This window comes from Vanessa cardui, chromosome 13 (genome assembly GCF_905220365.1).
Source record: "Vanessa cardui chromosome 13, ilVanCard2.1, whole genome shotgun sequence".
NCBI classification, from domain to species: Eukaryota; Metazoa; Arthropoda; class Insecta; order Lepidoptera; family Nymphalidae; genus Vanessa; species Vanessa cardui.
Genome location: NC_061135.1, coordinates 9047518 through 9068854, shown reverse-complemented (window position 1 = coordinate 9068854; position 21337 = coordinate 9047518). Strand labels below are relative to the sequence as shown.

Below are 21337 nucleotides of genomic sequence, written 5' to 3'. Positions count from 1 at the left end.
CAGAATACATTACTTTACGAAACCAATGTAGGCGTATATGATATTATACAGATAATATATTTTATTTAAGAAAAAAATCATCGTACTTAATTTTTGAAACTGATTACAATAATCAGCTATATTTTGTTGTTATCTGTATTGACATATACATATGGTATTGTTTAAATTGCAAATTCAATCCCGGCCCAAGCGCCATTCTCATTCTATTTTAAAAAAAAGTTTAAATAAATTTAAAATATACTTACTCGCTATAGTTCTCACTGTAGAAACATAAGTCGATATTAATATAATAAGTGGCAATATAAACATAAATACGAGGGAAAGCGTCGTATAGACCTGCTCTTGCCATCTCTCCGCATAAAATCCATGTGTCACACATTGATAAAAGTCTTCAATGAACGGACCCTTAGCAACTCGAAAAACCACAGTCTGAAACAAGGTTAAGATTAGAATTAAATAAATAAACGGTTCATAACACGAACTGGACCTAGGGAATTAGAGGTTTTAGATAGAATTAAGTAACCTAAATACGTGTATAATATATTTATTAATGTCTCTCTCTTTTATTATCTATATATTAAAAATTAAACCCATGATACAAGAGATGCTAATAGTATTAAAAAAAAAAAACAATTAAAATCTAAATAACTTTATTAAATTAAAGTAGGACTTTTATTATTATATTTTTTTATTTAGAGTTTGAACATGCATTTAATCTTGAACCTTCGTTTCTTGAATACAACTAACATATACAATATACTTTTTGTATTAAACGGCGGTTCGCTTGATGGTTGGTCTCTTTACAGACCCGTCTGGTCTGATCTAAGTATCATTCACTTAACAGATATTCTTTTGCGATGGAGCAATATTTGATATTATTGTATTTCATTTTGAAGTGTGAGGGTACCAGAGTAACTACAGATACGATAGACATAATATCTTCTTTCCAAGTGGCGCTTTGATGATGTGTGTAATTTTTATTATTTCTTACAACGACATTGTTTATGGGTGATGATCACTTACCATCTATAACATAAAGATAATAATAATACGGCAAAAAGATGGACGAAATGATGAAAGATCAGTAGGCACAGTATCTCTAGATGATGAAGATCGAGCATGATCTGCGCTTATCTAATGTTGAAATATTATTAATCATTTAAAAATGAAAATTACATACATAGTTAAATAATATCGATCGCAAAATAAATTTCAATTTAAAAATTATCAGAACCGAAACTTTAATTACATATTCGTAATAACACTAATTTCTCAGAATAAAATATCGACCATCCAAATTTTTGATGGAGAAAACCCGAAAAAGAAAGTAAATTTTATAAGTAGGGTTTAATTAAATGTTTGAAACAAGTTTAAAAAATCTAGAACTCTAGGTTTTAATTATAAAATAAATATAGATAACTTTAGAAAAACGACGAGTTGTTATGTAATGTATATGTCTGTGATTGATAGGGTTTTTAAATAAAATATTTCTGAATTTAGCTTTGATTCGCACTAATCTGATATTTTTGAATATTTTTTTTAACAGTATCAAATAATTTTTCACCAATATTTTAACATTCCAAGAGGTACCGCATGTTTAAGTGTAATTCTAAAATTAAAATAAAATTCATCGATGCCTGATACGCTTAACATTTTCCAAAGCTCAAGAGAAGAAAATAATACCAAAATATTGCTAAGTGAACTAATGTTATTAAATATCAAACACGAATCATTTAAATATGATCTACTACATAAGTAATAGATCATATTTTCAGTATATCATAAAATTGGTAATTTTACTTAATGTTCATGAATCCAAATAGATACTCGGTACGGAACAATAAGCCATTCTTGCAGCAGCAATACTAGATGTTTACATTGAGCTTGCGTTGTAGCGATAGGATAAAGATTGGGGCACGTAATTTCAGATTGACTAGCATCCCTTATATTATAAAAAATTATAAGAATACAAATAGAATATTGTTTTAATACTTAGTGGTAGGGCTTTGTGCAAGCCCGTCTGGGTAGGTATCACCCACTCATCAGTTATTCTACTCCAAGTAACAGTAGTCAGTATTGTTGTGTTCCGGTTTGAAGGGTGAGTGAGCCAGTGTAACTACAGGCACAAGGGACATAACATCTTAGTTCCCAAGGTTGGTGGCACATTGACGATGTAAGAAATAGTTAATATTTCTTAAGTTTCACTGTCTATGGGTGATGGTGACCACTAACCATCAGGTGGCCCATATGCTCGTCCGCCAACCTATACCATAAAAAAAATTGTTTTACTAACCTGTGGTAAGCTTAGTATAAAACTTAGAACCCAAGCTATTATTACAAGTCTTCCACTTCTCGTTGATGTAGCCATACTTTTCATTGGATATTTGACGGCTAACCATCGATCAACTCCAATCAACACTAATATAAAAGTACTTAAATATAAAGCAAACATTTGCAGAAATTTAAACAGCTTGCATCCAATATTACCCGCGTACCACTGAACTGCAAACGACCAACCAGCTTCTCCAGCTATGCAAAATATCGTTACAAGTAAATCTGCAATACTGAGTTGGAATATAAGGCTATATATGGCAGTCCAGGATGGCCGTGCTCGTCTTCGACATCTCTTGCCTCTTTGAACACTTATCATAGTCGCACAATTACCAAAGAATGATAACAGAGCCAGTACGGAGAGCACAGTCGCCCGTATAATAGTGCTTCGGGTTAAAACAGGTGCGTGATCCAAGCACATGATCTGGGTACCGTTATGTATGTATATTTGGTTTGTTATATCATTGCTTGAAGTTTCATTTATTAAATTTAAGTTCAGACATTTCTCAATGGGCCATGTATTCATCCCCATTAGAACATTGCTGAATTCTCTTTGAAGTGTGAACTCGCTGGCATAAAGTAAGTCATTAAATAATGTGGTATTGCTGCCTTCGCTTTCCATGTTTCGTCATGCGTACTCAATGATACTTTTGTTTTGTGATCTGAAACAAAGTTAGAGATTGTTACTTAAAGTTTTCTGATGACGTATTTGATGAAAATATTCATTTGATTCGCATCGTCCTTATTGTCAAACGTGAGAAGTTACGGCAAAATTGTCAATCCGCTACATTATATATTTTCTTTAATCATTTCTATATTAATGTATGAGAAAATTCCTTATATATCATGATATCTAATCAATATGTTGAATTATCATTAATGACTGTGTCCAACAAAAATATTTGTTACACACTTTTCAAGTACAGTAAAATCAATGAAACGATGATATTATTGATCAATAAAATTAATGTACATCAAGTAGTCCTTAGCGTTTTTTTATTCGCAACGCCTTCAAATAAATTCCGTACGTTTAATAAAACTAAGTTTAACAAATTGACCATACTTGTCATTTTAATTTTGTTTTTTCTTCTTTTTAATTCGCACAAAAGTTCTAACTTTTACTAAACAATTTTCACTTAAATTGAGTTCAATAAAATGAACAGTTAATTTCATTTGTTTATCGGCTATTGTGAAGCTTACCAAACAAATAATAACTTATTAGCTATTGTCATCAACGGATAAAATGCATTGTATGCTTTTTCATTTATTTACCTTTTTAAGTGTGTATAAATATGACTGTATGAGTCACAATAGAAATATGAGTATAACAAACAACAATGACGAATTTTTAAACGATATTGAATTTGAATATAACTTATTACAAAAATGAGTATAAAGGACTTCTTTCTTGGCTTAATTCAATAAAAGATTATTATCATATGGATTAAGTTATTTTCAGTTGTCACCTTTAGATTTAAAAATTACATAGCAACCATACGTATTGAAATATAATTGTTATCAACGACAAATAGTTAAAACCTTCTTTCTGCCTCATTGTTTGTTGGTGCAAGGTCATGGAGGTTATGAACATGAAGTTTCGAAAATAAATGTTCTGATAAATAAATTTTAATTTTATATGATAATTTAGTATCTCCCTAAATATATATTGTAATGTAATACATCAACACTTGGCATTATTGTGTTGGGGTTTGAAGGAGCACTCTTCCTCCAGTCATATTAAATAAAGACACAAGGGATATAGTGTATCAGCTTTCAAGTTTTCATTCATCTATTCCATTACTTAAACAAACTTATATATCGATAAAAATAAAATTTTAATATTGAAAAAAAACCGCATACGAAAAAGAAAAGAAGAGATATATGGATTACTTCGAATCTGTTATACTAAGTTTATACTGAAATTGGCTTTGTATTGCCATTACTTGTTTATTTCTAAATATATTTAATTAAGTATATTAGAGTATTGATTTAAGTAATTTAGAGTATTTATACAAACATATACGAATAAATATTACACAAACATAATAAGCGACCTAAGTTTAAATACATAGTTTATACCGAGAAAAACATTCAGGCTTTTTCACCGTTTCATTTTGATTCGATTGGAGCATTTCAAAAGTGTGTCTAATTGACCAAGCGCAAAACCACCACCACTTACTGTAGCGTCCTTAACGTAATGGTAGATACTTTCCGAAGGTAGGAATTAATAGAGACTGCGAAGAACATGTAACGCACAAGTAAGGGCTTTAAAAACAGAGCGAGATACATGAATTTAAAATACAGTCTTTTACAGATCCAGTATCATGAAATTTATAGTTTCAAATGTGTTAAATTTCCAACGCTAATTCTAATATTATATTGTAAATTCCTTTTAAAGCCCTTCACTTTTTATTGAGGAGTATAATGTACTGAAACTGCAGCTTTAATCGCGCAAATTTTATTAAATTTTACTTATACCTAGAACAAACTGTATACCCCCATTTTATTTTCTTGACGGGTGAATTAAATAGTAGCCTTCTTTTCCCAGGTGTCAAACTATCTTCATACAAAATTTAATCTAAATTGGCTCAGCGGTTTAAGTGTAAAGAGGTAACAAATAGTTTACTTAGCATTTTACTATAACTTTTTATGTCAAATTGCTTGAATCCATATTTAATATATTTCTATCTAATACACTTTTGAAATCATGAGCCCACTCCAAAGTTTTGGCAAAATATACAGATTTCGGATATTTTTTTCATTTACATCATTAAAATATCGCAATTTTTTTTTTCGTACAACCATATTTATATGAAAATATCATAATATATCACATCAAAGGAATTTATCCTTTGATTTGACCTTTACAATGAAATTTACGGGTATTATGACTTACGTAACTGTAATTATAGACTTTGAACGCGTCGGAATACATAATATGTATACGAAAATTGAGATCAATTAGATGTATTAACTGAAGTTACTTAACGAACGAAATTAGCAGAAGTTTATACAGCTTCAATTTCGTAAGCTGAATTAGGTATATTTAAGTCTTTGATCATGTATATGTATAGATAATCTCTTCAAGCAGAAAACGCGTTGAAAAAGGTATTAGCTACTAAACTACCAACTAGAGATTGAATCCTGCGTAATTTTCGGTCCATATTTTCAATCAGAAAGCTATGAAAAAATTTAAGTATTAAAGATATAAATAATTTTATAAAGTATCTTCCTATCGGATTTTACAAATTTGATTTCCCTTTAATGATATTATTCTCGGAAATTCAAGCTTTAATTAAGCCATAGTTTTCCATGTATAATTTTAAACAACATTCAATCTGTACTTCTATACGAATATTATAAATGTCAAAGTAACTCTGTCTGTCTGTGTGTCGCTCTTTCACGACCACACCAATTAATTCAATTTGGTATGAAGCAAACTTGAAGTCCATGGACACAGGCTACTTTTTTGCCTAACACAAGCCGCAGGCTACAACTAGTATATATAAAAAACGTCCTCCTCGTATGACTGTTTATCTGAACGCGATGAACTCTTTAACTACCGAACGTATCATCTGTCACCCAAAGAGACTAATTTATTGCGTTAATTTTCGATTCAAATTTTGCAAGTCATTGTCTTTCATTTTCAAATGAACATAAATTAATCAACCCATACTGATGCAATTAATCTTATTCCATAAGAATATATTCAAATAATCAGAGCGGTCATAACATTTAAATCTGAACTGAAGATTGTAAGAAACCTTGAATTTCCATGTGCTTTATTCGTGTTTATATTTATTTCTCATGTTTGGCGAAGGATAATATGTTGAGGAAATTTTCAACGATCAGGTGAAAATATTACATATTATGTATAACCAACAACTAGCATTAGCTTAGTGTACCGAGATGTAAATCTTTTCTTCAGAATAAAAAAGAGGAGGAGGCTTTAGTCCAGCAAAGGAACTTTAAAAGGCAGATATGTAATACAAAAAACATAAATATGCTTTAATTTCGATCCATATAAGTTCAAAAGGATTTTTTTTAAGTGCAGCACGAGTTTTAATTATTCTTTCTTGTTAATATATACGTCAGCTCTAATATTTTAACTACGCCCTACATGACTTTGAGTTTTCATTTTTTGACAGGTCATGTGGTCCGAAGTAACTTGTGTTAAATTTCGAAAAATGCGCCTCTTCCACACATATAGCAGATAAGTTAACAAAACACAATGAAGAATAATTAAGAACATCTCTTATAAATAACATTGTTATAAAATATTCATAAAATATAATTTAACAAAATAATCTATCGTTAAATAACTCAAATCATCCGAAAGACTTTCAAGTCCATCGGTGTAAATACATATATTCCTACTGCAAAATAAATAAATAGTCTAAATATTTATTTGAATACTAGCTGACCCGGCAAACTCCGTACTGCCATAATCGAAATGCTGAAATTAGTCCAAATGTGATGTGCATAGAAACCATTGCACGCATCGAAACTGTAACAGATTTTTTAAAAGATTTGTTTAATAAATATTTCTGATACATATTCCATTACAAACTTTAACATAATAAAAAAACTATTGTGGTATAATACCTTGAAAGTGGGCATAAAATTTTCCTGAACAATATGTGTTGCGCCAAATGATATCATCTGGAAACAACTGTTATATTTTTTAATGTTGGCCAAGAAATGTTAAGAATCATTTCCCATCCCAGAAACAAAAGAGCGTAAGGGATCTGGTGGTGGGAACAATTGCGGTAATTTTACTTTGCCTCTAGCACAACATAATCCAGTATTTTCACCACTGTATTTTAACGCCTTACGATATTTACAAATTATTGTCATTTCCCCAATTGTTACCGATTTATCGGCACAATTATCTATTGCCGGATCATAGTGAAAATGTAGCCCGTTCCAGGATCACAGGAGCACTGCGCCTGCGGGGTCTCTCAATATAATTAAGTCGAGCTCTCTTTTGTTGCATTCGATGTGCTCGCCTAAGCCTATTTCATTGTCACTCACTAAAGAACGCAATTGTGACATAGCAATACAACTATTTTCTCGATTTCTCGATCTGTCTCTCTCTGGTCATCAGTACGGTTAGCACGTGAAGTAGCTCTACGCATACTTGATTGGCTGTGACGACCTTAGTCAGGTCGTGTTCTCCTCGGCATCGTAAACAAAGTAAAGCAAATTCTCGCCCTTTTTTCGGTAAAGTGGCATTATAACTAAAGATAAAAAAATAGAAAGTAACTTGTAATATCCGTAACCGTCAACTCATAAAGATAGAAGCAAAGAGTATAATAATGTTTAGGGGGATAATAAGATGTACTCTTTGCCATAAGAGGTATCGATAGCCGTTAAAGGATTGATCTGTTTATTGGTTGTTAAATGTCAAATATTATGGTTGCGTTCATAAATGTAATATGTGACAAAAATTCAAACAATCAATCAGCCCATTTTCGTCCACTGCTGGACATAGGTCTCTCCAATTGCACGCCACTGTGATCGTTCTTAGGCTACTCACATCCAGCTCCTGCCAGTCGTCTTGCGTAAGCCGTCACTCCACCGCGCCCGAGGACATCCTACACTACGATTGCCGAGACGCGGTCTCCAGTCTAGAACACTTTTTACCCAACGGTAATCGGTTTTGCGACAAATATGGCCAGGCCTTACTAATCCGGTGGGCTATATCGATGACTAAGATTTATCAAACAATCTATGTACATAAAAATGATCTGATAGACAGTAAACAATTGAAGTTAGTTAAAATTAAGGTTCTTTTTGTACCTCCTGTGAATTAATATGTAGTTATAAAGATATAATTATTCTTTCAATTTGATTTCTAAATAACGGGGGCAACATCAAATATTTGACTAAGTAGGGATTACCCATGTTACAAAAACATGATTATGGCGTTAATGACATCAATACCGAACATTGATACTTCTATTAATGATACTTCTATTAATGATACTACGTTCTAAACATCGCGAAATAGATGTAACAAACTCATATGTAGTTCACGTGAGTTATATCGTGAGTACGTGAGTCTATTTTAACCGATGATTGCGGGTTCAAACCCAGGCAAGCACCGCTGATTCGTGTGCTTAATTTGTCTTTATAATTCATCTCGTGCTCAGCGGTGAAGGAAAACATCGCGAGGAAACCTGCATGTGACAAATTTCATAGAAATTCTGCCACATGTGTATTCCACCAACCCGCATTGGAACAGCGTGGTGGAATATGTTTCAAACCTTCTCCTTTAAGGGAGAGGAGGCCTTTAGCCCAGCAGTGGGAATTTAGAGGCTGTTATTGTTGTTGTTGGTGTGAGTTATATTAGTGACAACGTGAATTATTTCACTTTGTCGTTCTGGATTCTGGATCAAGAGTTTGATCGGGAATTTCAGCTAATATAACGTTATCGATTTGAACCGGAGTTATTTTATGTACCAGTCAAATTAATACATGTGCATGCGAAAATCTACTTTTTTGCCATTCAGTGGAGTACATATGGCAACGCACCTCTCCAAATATACATAATTCTATAATTAAATCCATAAGTGCTTTCAATTTTTGCCGAAAAACACGTGCTGTGATGACATAGCGATCAGTTGTCGACTGTTCTTCGAATAAATTGTTTTTAATATTATCTCACTGAGGATTACATTTATTTGTAATGAACAGATCGACCATTCCGGTCGACCATTTTTCGTACATAAGAAATTGCGTCTTGTGCATATTCGTTCATATGCGATGGGCAACCAATAAACGAAGATGGCAATATAGTCAATCGCCCGATGTCATTTACATTAGCATCATTCGCTATCGCATCTTGAATGAATATATTCTTCGGATATTAATATTGCTTGGTTGAAATGTGAAAAATTAAGAAGATCAGTTTCTATTTTGGCATACATATCAACGATGTACTGATGATGTAGTTTACCAGTTTGAGATATAATTTTTTGCTTGTGGACGAACCATCATTCGATACGAATAAAAATTAATGGCACTAACGTTTTTCTGTGTGTAAAGTTTGTCTTAAGTACGTACTTACGTACTTTTAAATGTTTTTTTGGAATTAATAAATTAAAATAAGACGTTTTGCCTATTGAAACTGGTGGATGAGTGTACTTATTTAATTAATACTTGCTTTTAATTTGCAAGTACGATTCCCCGTCTAAAAATTATCTATTAACAAAATGACCCTCCATTTATTGAATTCATTTGTCACAAAAAATGTAATAAATGAAGAACCACTCGACCGATTTTGTGCAAACTTCACATAAACCATCTACTAAATAATCCGAACAAACCCTGAAAATTTGGTTTGGATAGATGAGGCCGTTCTTGAGTTATAAAGTCACATCGAAAAAAACCAATTATTTTTATATATATAGATTCGAAAAATAGATGTAACGATGTTTTAAATAATGCAAAATCTATTTTTAAACATCAATTTTTTATTGTCTAACATCAATAATCATAGAAAATCAATGATAATTCTCTAATAAATCTATTTCTAAGGAAAAACAAATTTGTTTTTTTTTTTATTATATTCCTAGCATTTTTATCATATTTACTCACCTTATAAACCTTCCCTGGACTTCCACAAATAATTTAAGACCAAAATTAGCCAAATCGGTCCAGCCGTTCTGGAGTTTTAGCGAGACTAACGAACAGCAATTCATTTTTATATATATAGATACTACCATTATAAGTAAAAACCACTAATCATTACTTAAATTTAATATGACAATATCCAAAAAGCCTAACATCACTCGCTTTAATTAATAATCTTCAATTAAGATCAAACTAAAATGTATTTAGAAACGTTAATTCAGATTTGTTTTGTGTTTTAATAGTGGACGTGACCTACAAAATGACCTACAATATTTTTGGCTATGTTGAAGTGCTTCGAGCGCTTTTAAATGGATAATTAATTTACTCGTTCTTATTACTGCACCCATTAAACTTAAATACCTAGAAATTATAACAATAAAACATATGATTATAATGATGGCCTTAAATACGTAGGACATTTATTAATTTCATTATTTACTATCAACCTAAATACGTGAATATTCGTATAGAATGACTACAGTTAGTCAGTTGGTCGGTCTTGATGCTTGTCTGGGTATGTAACACCCATTCATTAGATATTCTACAAAAACAGCAATACTTAGAATCGTTTTGTTTCAGTTTCATGGGTGAGCGGGCTAGCATAACTACAGATACATATAACATCTGTTTTCAGGCTTTGTAAAGCGTTGTTAAAAAGAAAACGATTACTTATACAAATTTTTGTGTAGACTTTAAAAGTAAGTCTGCAAAAAAGATAAAGGAAAAAATGTTTCGAACCTCCAATATGTGACGATAGATGCTATTGCTACATTCTAACTTCCAATAAAATAATTATTGAATACCTTATTGCGTCAATGTAGACATTACGAAGGGATACTTATGAATTTCATGGTACTTCTTTGACTCTGACTGACTGACTTAATTGGGCGCTCCCAAGAACAGTGATAAAGACAAGAAACAATATGATACTGAAACTAGTTCCCAGAAAATTATTTCTATTGAAGAAGCCATATACGCTAGTGCAATACATTCATTTTTCCTTTGAGCAATTGATCAAAAGAAAAAATATTTATATTTAGTTATTTATGTGTGACAGGAATTAATAATTTGATAATATTGCATATTTGGCTAATACTCCTAGAAACATTTTTACCTTGTAGTAGTACCTGAGTAATAAACAACAGATCCCAAAATCATCAGGATCAAGATGCAAAAATATTGTGCATTTGTTTTTTTTTTAATTTCATTATTATGCGTTCATCAATATCATAAATACCGCGCTCTTATCAAAATTCACAACAGACTCTGTTCTCCTCCACACCATAGTTACCACTATCATATCGTATCATTTCTCTCATTATCATCAACGCAAGATTAACATTCAACCTTCATCAAAATAGAAAAGAAAAAAATCAAGAAAGTTTCATTGAATCAAATCTAATATTGTAAATTGAAAAATAAAAACTTGAATAGTACTTTGGTAAAACTAAAAGAAGCGACAGAACTTTGCTCAAATGTAAAAGAAAAAGTGGAAAAGGTCAATATTGGAAAGAGATTGAATAAATTATGTTTAAAGTACTTTAAGATATTGATGGGTCCGATATGAACAGTGGCATGCGGCCCTGTATGACATATGCCTTACTTCTCATCAATCATTTCGAATCAAATCATCAACATCATTTTTTTAACAGAAATCATCTTCCCTTCTGAGTAGAATTCACATTGAATCATGCATCCGTGCGTCAGTTTAGTTTATTCGAATGAATTTCAATAGGTACGAACTAATAAATGAGATCAAAATCATCTATTTAGAACTGTATAAGACTAGGAGTGGATAAACCGTTCTGAAAAAACAGAGCAGAAAATCGGTCCTTACCTCCTAACCGATATGAACTTGATAGTAAGTTAATCTAGAACAACTAACCTTCAAATCATGTATTAGTCGGTGATAGATTCGACTTCCATAAGAACTGGTTGTGCTATCAGCTAAAGTACCATTAAAATTCATATTATATTGTGTTTAGTAATTTACTACCAATTATTTATGTTACAACTCAGACATGCAGAATTTTAAAGATACTGTTAAATAGAAACATATATTTTAGTGGTTTCACACATCTTATTTTTAAAAGTAGGAAATATTTAAAAGTAAATAAGCCAAATGGTGTTACTAAAAAGTCGGTACAATCATTTTTGTTATAAGATATTGTTTTATAGATTTTTTTACGTATCTTTGGGTATTTCGTGCTATTATATATTAACTCTCTCGATTTATTATGATATTAATGATAAATCGTTAATTACAATCATATTTCAAACCGATGAACCTTGACCATTTTAAGATTTTAATAAAATTTTCGTATTTTATATATTCCATTTTATTCTCTTTCTACCGAGAATAAAAATTTTTCATCTTTGTAAAACATGGTTTGAATTGGGTATATATTTGAAAAATTAACTTTTAATTCAATTGAAATTTTTCATGTTTAGTAAAATAAATTGTGCCTCCTTTGGCACCTGAGTCTGAATACAATGAATTGGAAGATTCACCATCATCCTAGAATGAAAACTAATAGATATGATATTCTGGAAATAAATGTGCATCAATTTTATAATCTATCATTTATATTATTGACCTGACAGACACCGAGTTGAAACTGAAAAATATTCGTTTGGTTACACTTGGAAAATACCGTGTTTGTCACGACGGATTTACTTGCGCTCTTCATAGAAAATCTGTTTATAGAACAAACATTTATAGACTTACACTAACATAAAATGTACTCGTATATTTTGATATCACAAAAATAACTTCGTGCATTTATGAAGTAAAATTCAACGTAAGTGAAATAGTCAAGTAATCTGTAAATGTTCTACAGGTTGGGTAAGGTCTCTTTGATGAGATTTGGAGCTTATGTCGTAAGGATGCGATGATGGATACACGACTGCGTCAAATTTCCAGCTGAATTATTATAAGAACTGGTTCCTTTTATCTTACTTGAAATGTCACAAGTCCGATCAATTCCGATGAAAATGCATTTTTATTTCAAGCATGACAAGATTCTATACAGCGGATTGGCTTTAAACAAAGGAACTTCTTAGCAGTCAAAAGCATTAGATCAAAAATTGGTATTATATGATATAAATACTTTTTTTATAAAATGAGGTAGTACAATTCATTTTTTTTTCTATATATATCGTATAATTTGTTTTGGGTCGCCGCACACAAGCCAACGGCTACAACCACAAAACGCGGCCACACCGGCTTATTTCGTACGACGAGTCCAATGACAATAAAATTTTCTTTCTAGCGTCATCGATATACCTCCCAGCTTTCTTCTCAACCAGATAATAGGTCTCACGCTAGCCATCCTTGAGATCCAATCCATCTCTAGAAAATATGTATATAGCTAGTACGAAGTGTAAATATTATAGTTGTAAATAGAAGCAGACATTGCGATGTCCGATCTGAGAGGCGTACGGATGGAATATGAAACTTGCTGGCTTTGCGGACGCTCTTAACACTGGCCAACCACTTAATGCCGCTCACAGCTGTGAACTTCATCTTTTAACAATAAGGCAATTAGTATTATATTTCTCGTCGATCATTTCATTATTCTTCATTAATATAGGCGTATATTGCCGAATTTCATACTATTTTTGCCATCAAGTATGACATTCGTTTGTAGGAGATATGAATACAGTACGTTGCATATTTGAACAACGGGTAACAAAACGAAACTTTTATGAAAACAAACATATCCTACAGACATATTCTAACAACAAACAAAAATCCAATTCACCGAATATAAAACGTAAGGTCATTCATATTCTCGATATAAGGAATTTCTTTGTTAAACTATAACATATTTATGCGACTTTATCGTCGAAATTATTTTCAATTGTGGTCGAAATTTTTAATTCTTTTATTTCTTTTATTTTTATATTAGCAAATTATGATTTGATATGATTTTCGTGCTTTTCGAATATATATATTTCGTTACCTAAAAAAAATCTTTTTTAGGTTAGGAAATATTGACTAAATATTTTTTAATTTGAAGTATGATAATTCAATTATCACGTACCGAATGAGAACAATTACACATACAAAATACTCATTGGTCGTTATTTTAATTATATTAATGAATAACAACTATCACTAATTACTTTCACGAATATAATTCAACTATAAGAAAATTAATATTGTTTTACGAATACCTTTGATAACAAGAAGCCAGAAATAGCCTAAAATAATACTACGTGGCCAATAATCGCTCCACAGCAAGAACGTAAATTTAAATCGAGGTTCGTTGGCACAAGCGTGACGTAATTTGTATGTGTGTTGTGAACTTATTTTACAAAGGAAATCTTAAGGGAAAAATTCTGCCTCATTTTCTTTCAGCCGGCACTTCTCAGGTCCGAGGTGTTCATTTCCGCTTTTATATTGAATAAAGATTTTGATTTCGACTTTTACCTTTGTCAGTTTCAGAAACATATACTTAGTTTTTGATGTGGAACATATATCGGAGTAACTCGGGTATAAAGGCTGACGCGTATGCTATTATGCCAAATGACATGACGCTTTTTGGCATCGGCCCGGCATACGATCGAATAACACTAATATTAAAACAAATACATTTATTTTATTAATGAAACTATATTGTATATAATAAATACTTGGTGGTAGGGCTTTGTGCAAGCCCGTCTGGGTAGGTACCACCCACTCACCAGTTATTCTACTGCCAAATAACAGTACTCAGTATTGTTGTGTTCTGGTTTGAAGGGTGAGTGAGCCAGCGTAACTACAGGCACAAGGGACATAACATCTTAGTTCTCAAGGTTGGTAGCACATAGACGATGTAAGGAATAGTTAATATTTCTTACAGCGTCATTGTCTATGGGTGACCATTTACCATCAGATGGCCCAAATGCTCGTCCGCCAACCTATACCATAAAAAATGTATATGTTATTACGATTTTTTTCCTCAAATTAAGCAATCACGTCATATTAATATAAACATAAATGAAGGTACTTCAGGTACTGGAGTTCTAAAAAAATGTCGGTTGTTTGATCAAAGTTTATTATTAAATTTTTAAGCCTCGACAGTATTTCATGCTAAACATTGTTTCACGCTCAGATGATTTTGTAACCGCTATTCCTGTAATCCTTTTAAAAAGGTAAAATTGTTTTTCTTTCTAATATTTTTCAATTTCCTTGCTTTCATTATACGACCACCGTCAACTATGAAAGCAAATAAAATGTTGATTAAAATAAATAAATCACGACTGAATCATATATCTATTTTAAACTTTATATTCAAATATATTTAATTTCAATAACAAATTCAATATATTACAATTTAGATTGAAAATCACTAAGATGGTTTGAATATTGTTCATTTGTGTTCTACCAATTTCACAAACACGGAAATAAAAAAATAAAAGTATTATGTTACAAATAGATTCTAGGGCTTCCATACCGGTTTTGAATTTTGGAGCGAATTTTATCACGCTGCTCCACTTATTCATGTTTCCAATTGGCTTTTGACATGAATTATAAAAACACAAGAAACTTTAATTCTCTCCCAGACATAAACCTAAGACTTATGTCTTGAAGTTTAATCTTTAGAAAAAAATAATCGCTCAACTTATTTCGATTTGCCTTGAAAAAGATTCTAAGGTAGACTAGGGTAGCCTTTTGAACAAAGTTGGAGTATTAATACCTATTCACGAATAGATCGTAGGTTTAAGTTAAGGTAAGCATCAATGAACTTTTACGTGATTCGATTTTGTATAAAATTCACGTCGCGCTTAGTGATGAAGAAATCGTGAATATCTTGCTTAAACATATTATATTATGTTGGATGGTAATTTGGTATATATAAAACCGAAAACCAAATTAGGATTTCAAGCAACTTTTTCGTCCTATGTTACTCTTTATTAATTTGATATATTTTTAAACATTTTAGAGCTCCCAAAAAGGTTTTAAAACTTTTGTAAAGTTTTCAAATTTAAACATTTTTCACGTTCGAATGTTATTTTCTGTTATAAACATTTCTAAATAAAGTCTATCGTTGATATTTTGTGGTCACACTGCAAATTCCATATACATTAAACGTTCACCACAATACGTCCGTGAAAGTTAATAAACTGTTGCCTGGAGTTAATTTTCACCGTGATTATTATCTTATCGAAACATTTTAGACTTTGAAAGCTTCACAATGGCGGTTCTGTGACGCCATTAAGTAAATAATTATAACGGGGTTCTCTCTAACTAATAATGAGTCGCGGTCAATTATAACAATTATAGGACTATTAATATAAATATAGAAACGAACTTTCTTCAAACTTGTATTGTTAAAATACACGTTTCATTCATATTGTTCTTACATATTCTGAAAATCTATGAATATAATAAAGCCGTGCAAAGCTGTACATTGAATACATGTATTATAAAAGGGGCGTGGGCATTAAAATAAAATAAAACATAATTTTTTTTTAATATTTTTGTTTTATTGTCTATCGGTACAGATCATCTCTGATATATTTTACTTATTGCTTGCACGTGTTGCAGGGTTTTTATTCATTGAAATCCTTCGAGGCCGAATTTTTTTTATAGAATAGATTAGCGGACGAGCATATGGGCCACCTGATGGTATATGGTCACCATCGCCCATAGATAAAGACGCTGTAAGAAATATTAACTATTCCTTACATCGTCAATGCGCCACCAATCTTGGAAACCAAGATGTTATGTTCCTTGTGCCTGTAGTCACACTGGCTAACTCACCCTTCCAACCGGAACACAACAATACTAAGTACTGTTGTTTTGGCGGTAGAATAACTGATAAGTGGGTGGTACCTACCCAAACGGGCTTGCAAAAAGCCCTACCAAGTACAATAAAAGAAATAAGTAATCTTCGTTGAAAAATAATTTTGAATACGTCGTCGATATATAAGAAACAGTTGAATTTTATACCTAACCCAAAAGAACAAAAATAAAACGTTAATATTGTGGTAAAGAGATTCTCTTCCTCAGTAATGAAATTTAGATTATATATACGAACAAGGCATACAGAATTTTTCAATTTGTCAAACAGGGGTGCGTAATAAAACCAACTGTTTTGTAGATAGCGTTTCGAGTGAAAAACTTATCTATAATATTTATAAATGTTTCTTTTTGTGTGGTATCCTTTTCTATAACAATCATTGATTTAAAATATTTTACAGGTTACTCAATCTGCCTGAACTGAATAAGTCAGGAAATTATTGAATATCAACTTTTTCTGAACATCTACAATCAGTAAATAATAAGAGATTTAATTACAAAGAATGAAATTCGTTCGATATTTATTCTTTACGTTACGACTCTAGTAGCAATCAATAAATCTATAATTAATGACAACAATCACTGTTACTCAATATGAAAGGAGCAAAAGTTTGTGATAAGCAAAATGTCAAATCATCATAATATTCTGCTTGAAATTTTACAGGTGGCAACACTTTGTCTAGTGTTGCCACCTGTAAAATAAGATATTATAATGTCAGTATTATTTCCCTACATGTTTGTAAACAAAATGTTTAATTCATACTTTCATATCGCGTATACACGTCGTTTGTCAAAAACGAGATTGAAACCCACGTCAAATCACATTCAAAGTTACAGGCATTATTCAGTATATCTTTATCATTTTAGGTAATATATTATATTCAAGAGGTCTTGTAATATTAACATTAGAAACTTCTAGTACTTAATACAGTGTCAAACCTTAATCAAATTTAAAACTCAAACAACGTTAGGGAAATATTTCTTCATATTCTTATTTTGAGAATAAAATAAGTACAGACAAGTTATAATTAGATTTCAAAAGCGAATATTTCAGGAATCATTATGCGCTTCATTAATAATATCTTTGTTTCATTTAAAGTTAATATTTTGCAAGAAAAAAAATCATGTAAACACTTTCTTCTCTTCTGAGAATTTGGTTTTTGGATGACTTTTGGTGATATCTGGTTAATAATTGTACTGTAATTATTTTAACGTTGACATGTATCTTAAAAATATTATAAATGAGTAAACGTATGGATGTCTGTTTGTAATATTAAAATAGCCCTTTTCTACTCAATGCATATGTATACACGGTACATATACCAAAACATTTTTTTACAATTTTTGACTGTCTGTCTGTCTGTTTGTTCCGTCTATTCTATGGAACGTCTGGACCAATTTTGACGGGACTTTCACTGTCAGATAACTGATATAATAGGGAGTAACTTAGGTTACAATTTTTTTTTGATATATTCAAAGACGTACAAGGTCGCGGGTTGTATAGTATAACAATAATTGTAAATACATTATATAATCATAAATCAACTTTTAAATAGTCTAATATTTTTCATTTCATTTTACTTAGAGAACTCTATAAAGTAATTTGAGTACGCTATTATTTTTTTTTATTTTTTACTGCTTATTAATTTGTTTTGATATAGTATTTTGTTTGATGTCGGTTTTCCTTTAAAATTTTTATTTATTTTAGTAAATAAGGCCCAATTTTATATTGAAAATGTAAATTAAAAACAACGAAAACCATTTTTCTTTTAAAAGACGAAGTGAGGGACACGTGGGTTTTTCTGGTACTTCGAAATAACCGCTAAAAACTTACAGAACCCTCTCTGCTACACTGAAACGAAAAATAGGTAACTTCGAAAAGTCAGAAGTGCGATTGAACTTTTGCTTTGCGATCTAACCGTCTCGACCGTCTACTATTTTTATTTCATAATAATTTAAACTTATATCAATAATATTTAAAGTTTATAATATGCTTTAAGCAATCTTGTGATCTGTAAGGTAGTAAACAGATTTGGGACAAGGTAAGTTGTGTGAAATCCTCCCTAAAGTACTATATAACAACCTAAAGCTACCACCGGTTCAAAATAAAGATTCTACTAAGACGATGTCAGCAACAAACTCAGTAGTTTCTCATCTCTACTTACATTAGGAAATAATATCATTACATTTTTATGGCTATATTTTAACATAATCAATTAAATAAAAATGCAAAAGGTTTTAAAACAATTACACTGATTACTAATTCTCTTAGCTCTGTCGAGAAGATCACAGAGAACAAACCATTATATGTTTACATATATGTCGAACTATAATATTCAACGGTTTTCAGAGAGGGCTTTTAAAAACATTCTTAATAGTTTTCTTTCTTCGTTATTCTATTATTTATTTTGGTTATAGTAAGCACCATTTTAAAATAGATTGATAAATAAGTAATGTAAATTTACGAACTATTTTTTTTAACAAATTTGTCTATATTATAAATAATTTTACTCAACCTATTATGTTCATAGACTGAAATGTAATAATAATAATATAATAATTCGCTTACATCATGAATGCGCCGCCAATAATGTAAAACAACATGTAAAACTAGAGTCACTATAAATACACTGGCTCACCTTCCATTCAGACCGAATTATAGAAGCACAAAATAATTTTATTATTTGCTGATACAAGCTACCAGGTACAAAATACAATGAATGTTGTTTTTTTTTTAATTTCCACATCATTTCAGTAACATGAGTCATTGATTATACTTTTACTGTGTAGTTCATCCGCATTTAACATAACAATTGAATAAATAATACGACGCAATACAAAAATCCGCAAGCTGTGTAAATAAATTAACACTCAAAATAAAGGCTTTTCAACTTTTTTTCGCCATACAAAATTCATGGTCATTCGACTGAATGTTGTTTTAGTACGTGATATTTATTTCGTATGACGCATCCAAAATTTTATTAAATATTTACAAAGACATTAATAACAAGATAAAACGAAAACAAACGACCATGTTAGACATTCTTAATAATAATTAAAACTAACATAATTTCTTTTTTAATTTTTGTTTTATTAATCGTCTAAATTCTACCATATCGGTGGTTCCATTCAAACATACAAACAATTCAGTATCATTTTCTTATTTTTCTTTTAGGCGAGTCAAAGTTAAATTCATTTTATAAGTATAAACTCGAAAGCAACCGCAGAAAACGATTATAAAATCTCAGAAAGTGTAAAGTAATATGCGATATTGTTTGTACTAACATTTAAATGTTCCCTTTCACAAATAAGCTTCGAAATCAGTTTTCACAGAATAGGACTGCAGGACAAGAAATTTGCAATCGCTAAAGTTCATATTTGTGTCTTGCGAATGGTGGAATATTACTTTGAGTTGCCACCATTAGGAAATGAGTTACTCGTTGAAACTTAATCGTGGACACGACACTTTCCATAATTAAATTATTGAATTTTACTGCAATGATATAATATCGAAGAAATCTATACATATAATAAAATTGGAGTGTCTGTTTTTAATATTAAAATAGCCCTTTTTTATTCAATGCATATGTATGTATACATGGTTCATAAACCAACATAACATTTTATACAATTTTTGTCTGTCTGTCTGTCTGTTTATTCCAACTAATCTCAGGAACGGTTGTACCGATTTTGACGGGACTTTCACTGGCAGATAACCGATATAATAAAAAGAAACTTAGGCTACAATATTTTTTTCTTTTCGTTAAATTCAAACATACTATATACCTCTACGCCTTTTTCAACCGACTTCCAAAAGGAGGAGGTTATCAATTCGTCTGTATTTTTTTTTATTTTTTTTTTTTTTTTTATGTTTGTTACCTCATAACTTTTCACTGGGTGGACCGATTTTGATAATTTTTTTTTGTTTGAAAGGTAGTGCTTCCCGTGGGGTCCCATTTTTTTTATTTTTTTTTCCGATGATGGTATCCATGTGAAAACGACATAAGTCTTCAATTTGCATTATGTATATGCGCGACAAATAGGTGAATAACTGAAAATCACGTTAACCAATTTTGATAATTCTTTTTTTATTATAAAATATATACTTCAAGGGTAATTTGGTGAAAGTTTGGTAAGGTTCTGAGCACAGGATCCATGACAAAGTTACGGAACGGAAGGGAACGGAACAATTCTGAGGAGTACGTTAGCGTTACTCGGTCGAATCTTTTTTTTATAGGTTATTTGGATATTTGAGTCACCTTCCGTAATGTGGTTATGTTTATGTAATTATCATAGTCGAATATTATAATCAACTAGCTACCCACCCCGGCTTCGCACGGGTGCAATACTGATACTAAATATACTACAGAATTTGTTTATATACGACATCGCAAACTTCTAAAATTATCAGTGTTTCTTTACTATATTGTTCATGTTTTATATACACAAACCTTCCCCTTGAATCACACTATCTTTTAAAAAAAACCGCATCAAAATCCGTTGCGTAGATTTAAAGATATAGGGACATAGAAAGCGACTTTGTTTTATTCTATGTAGTGATGGAACTCCTATACGGCT

General features: G+C 31.0%; 1 protein-coding gene across 1 annotated transcript in view; it reads right to left on the bottom strand.

Annotated features, from left to right (window-relative positions):
- LOC124534826 (gonadotropin-releasing hormone receptor) overlaps positions 1-19427 on the bottom strand; it is a 38613-nt gene extending 19186 nt beyond the window's left edge. The window contains exons 1-3 of the mRNA XM_047110850.1: positions 19399-19427; positions 2294-2993; positions 246-429 (exon numbers count right to left, since the gene is read on the bottom strand). Coding sequence (XP_046966806.1) covers positions 246-429; positions 2294-2953 — 844 coding nt within the window. The 5' untranslated portion in view covers positions 2954-2993; positions 19399-19427. The remainder of the gene's footprint in view (positions 1-245; positions 430-2293; positions 2994-19398) is intronic.
- Positions 19428-21337: the final 1910 nt, after the last annotated feature.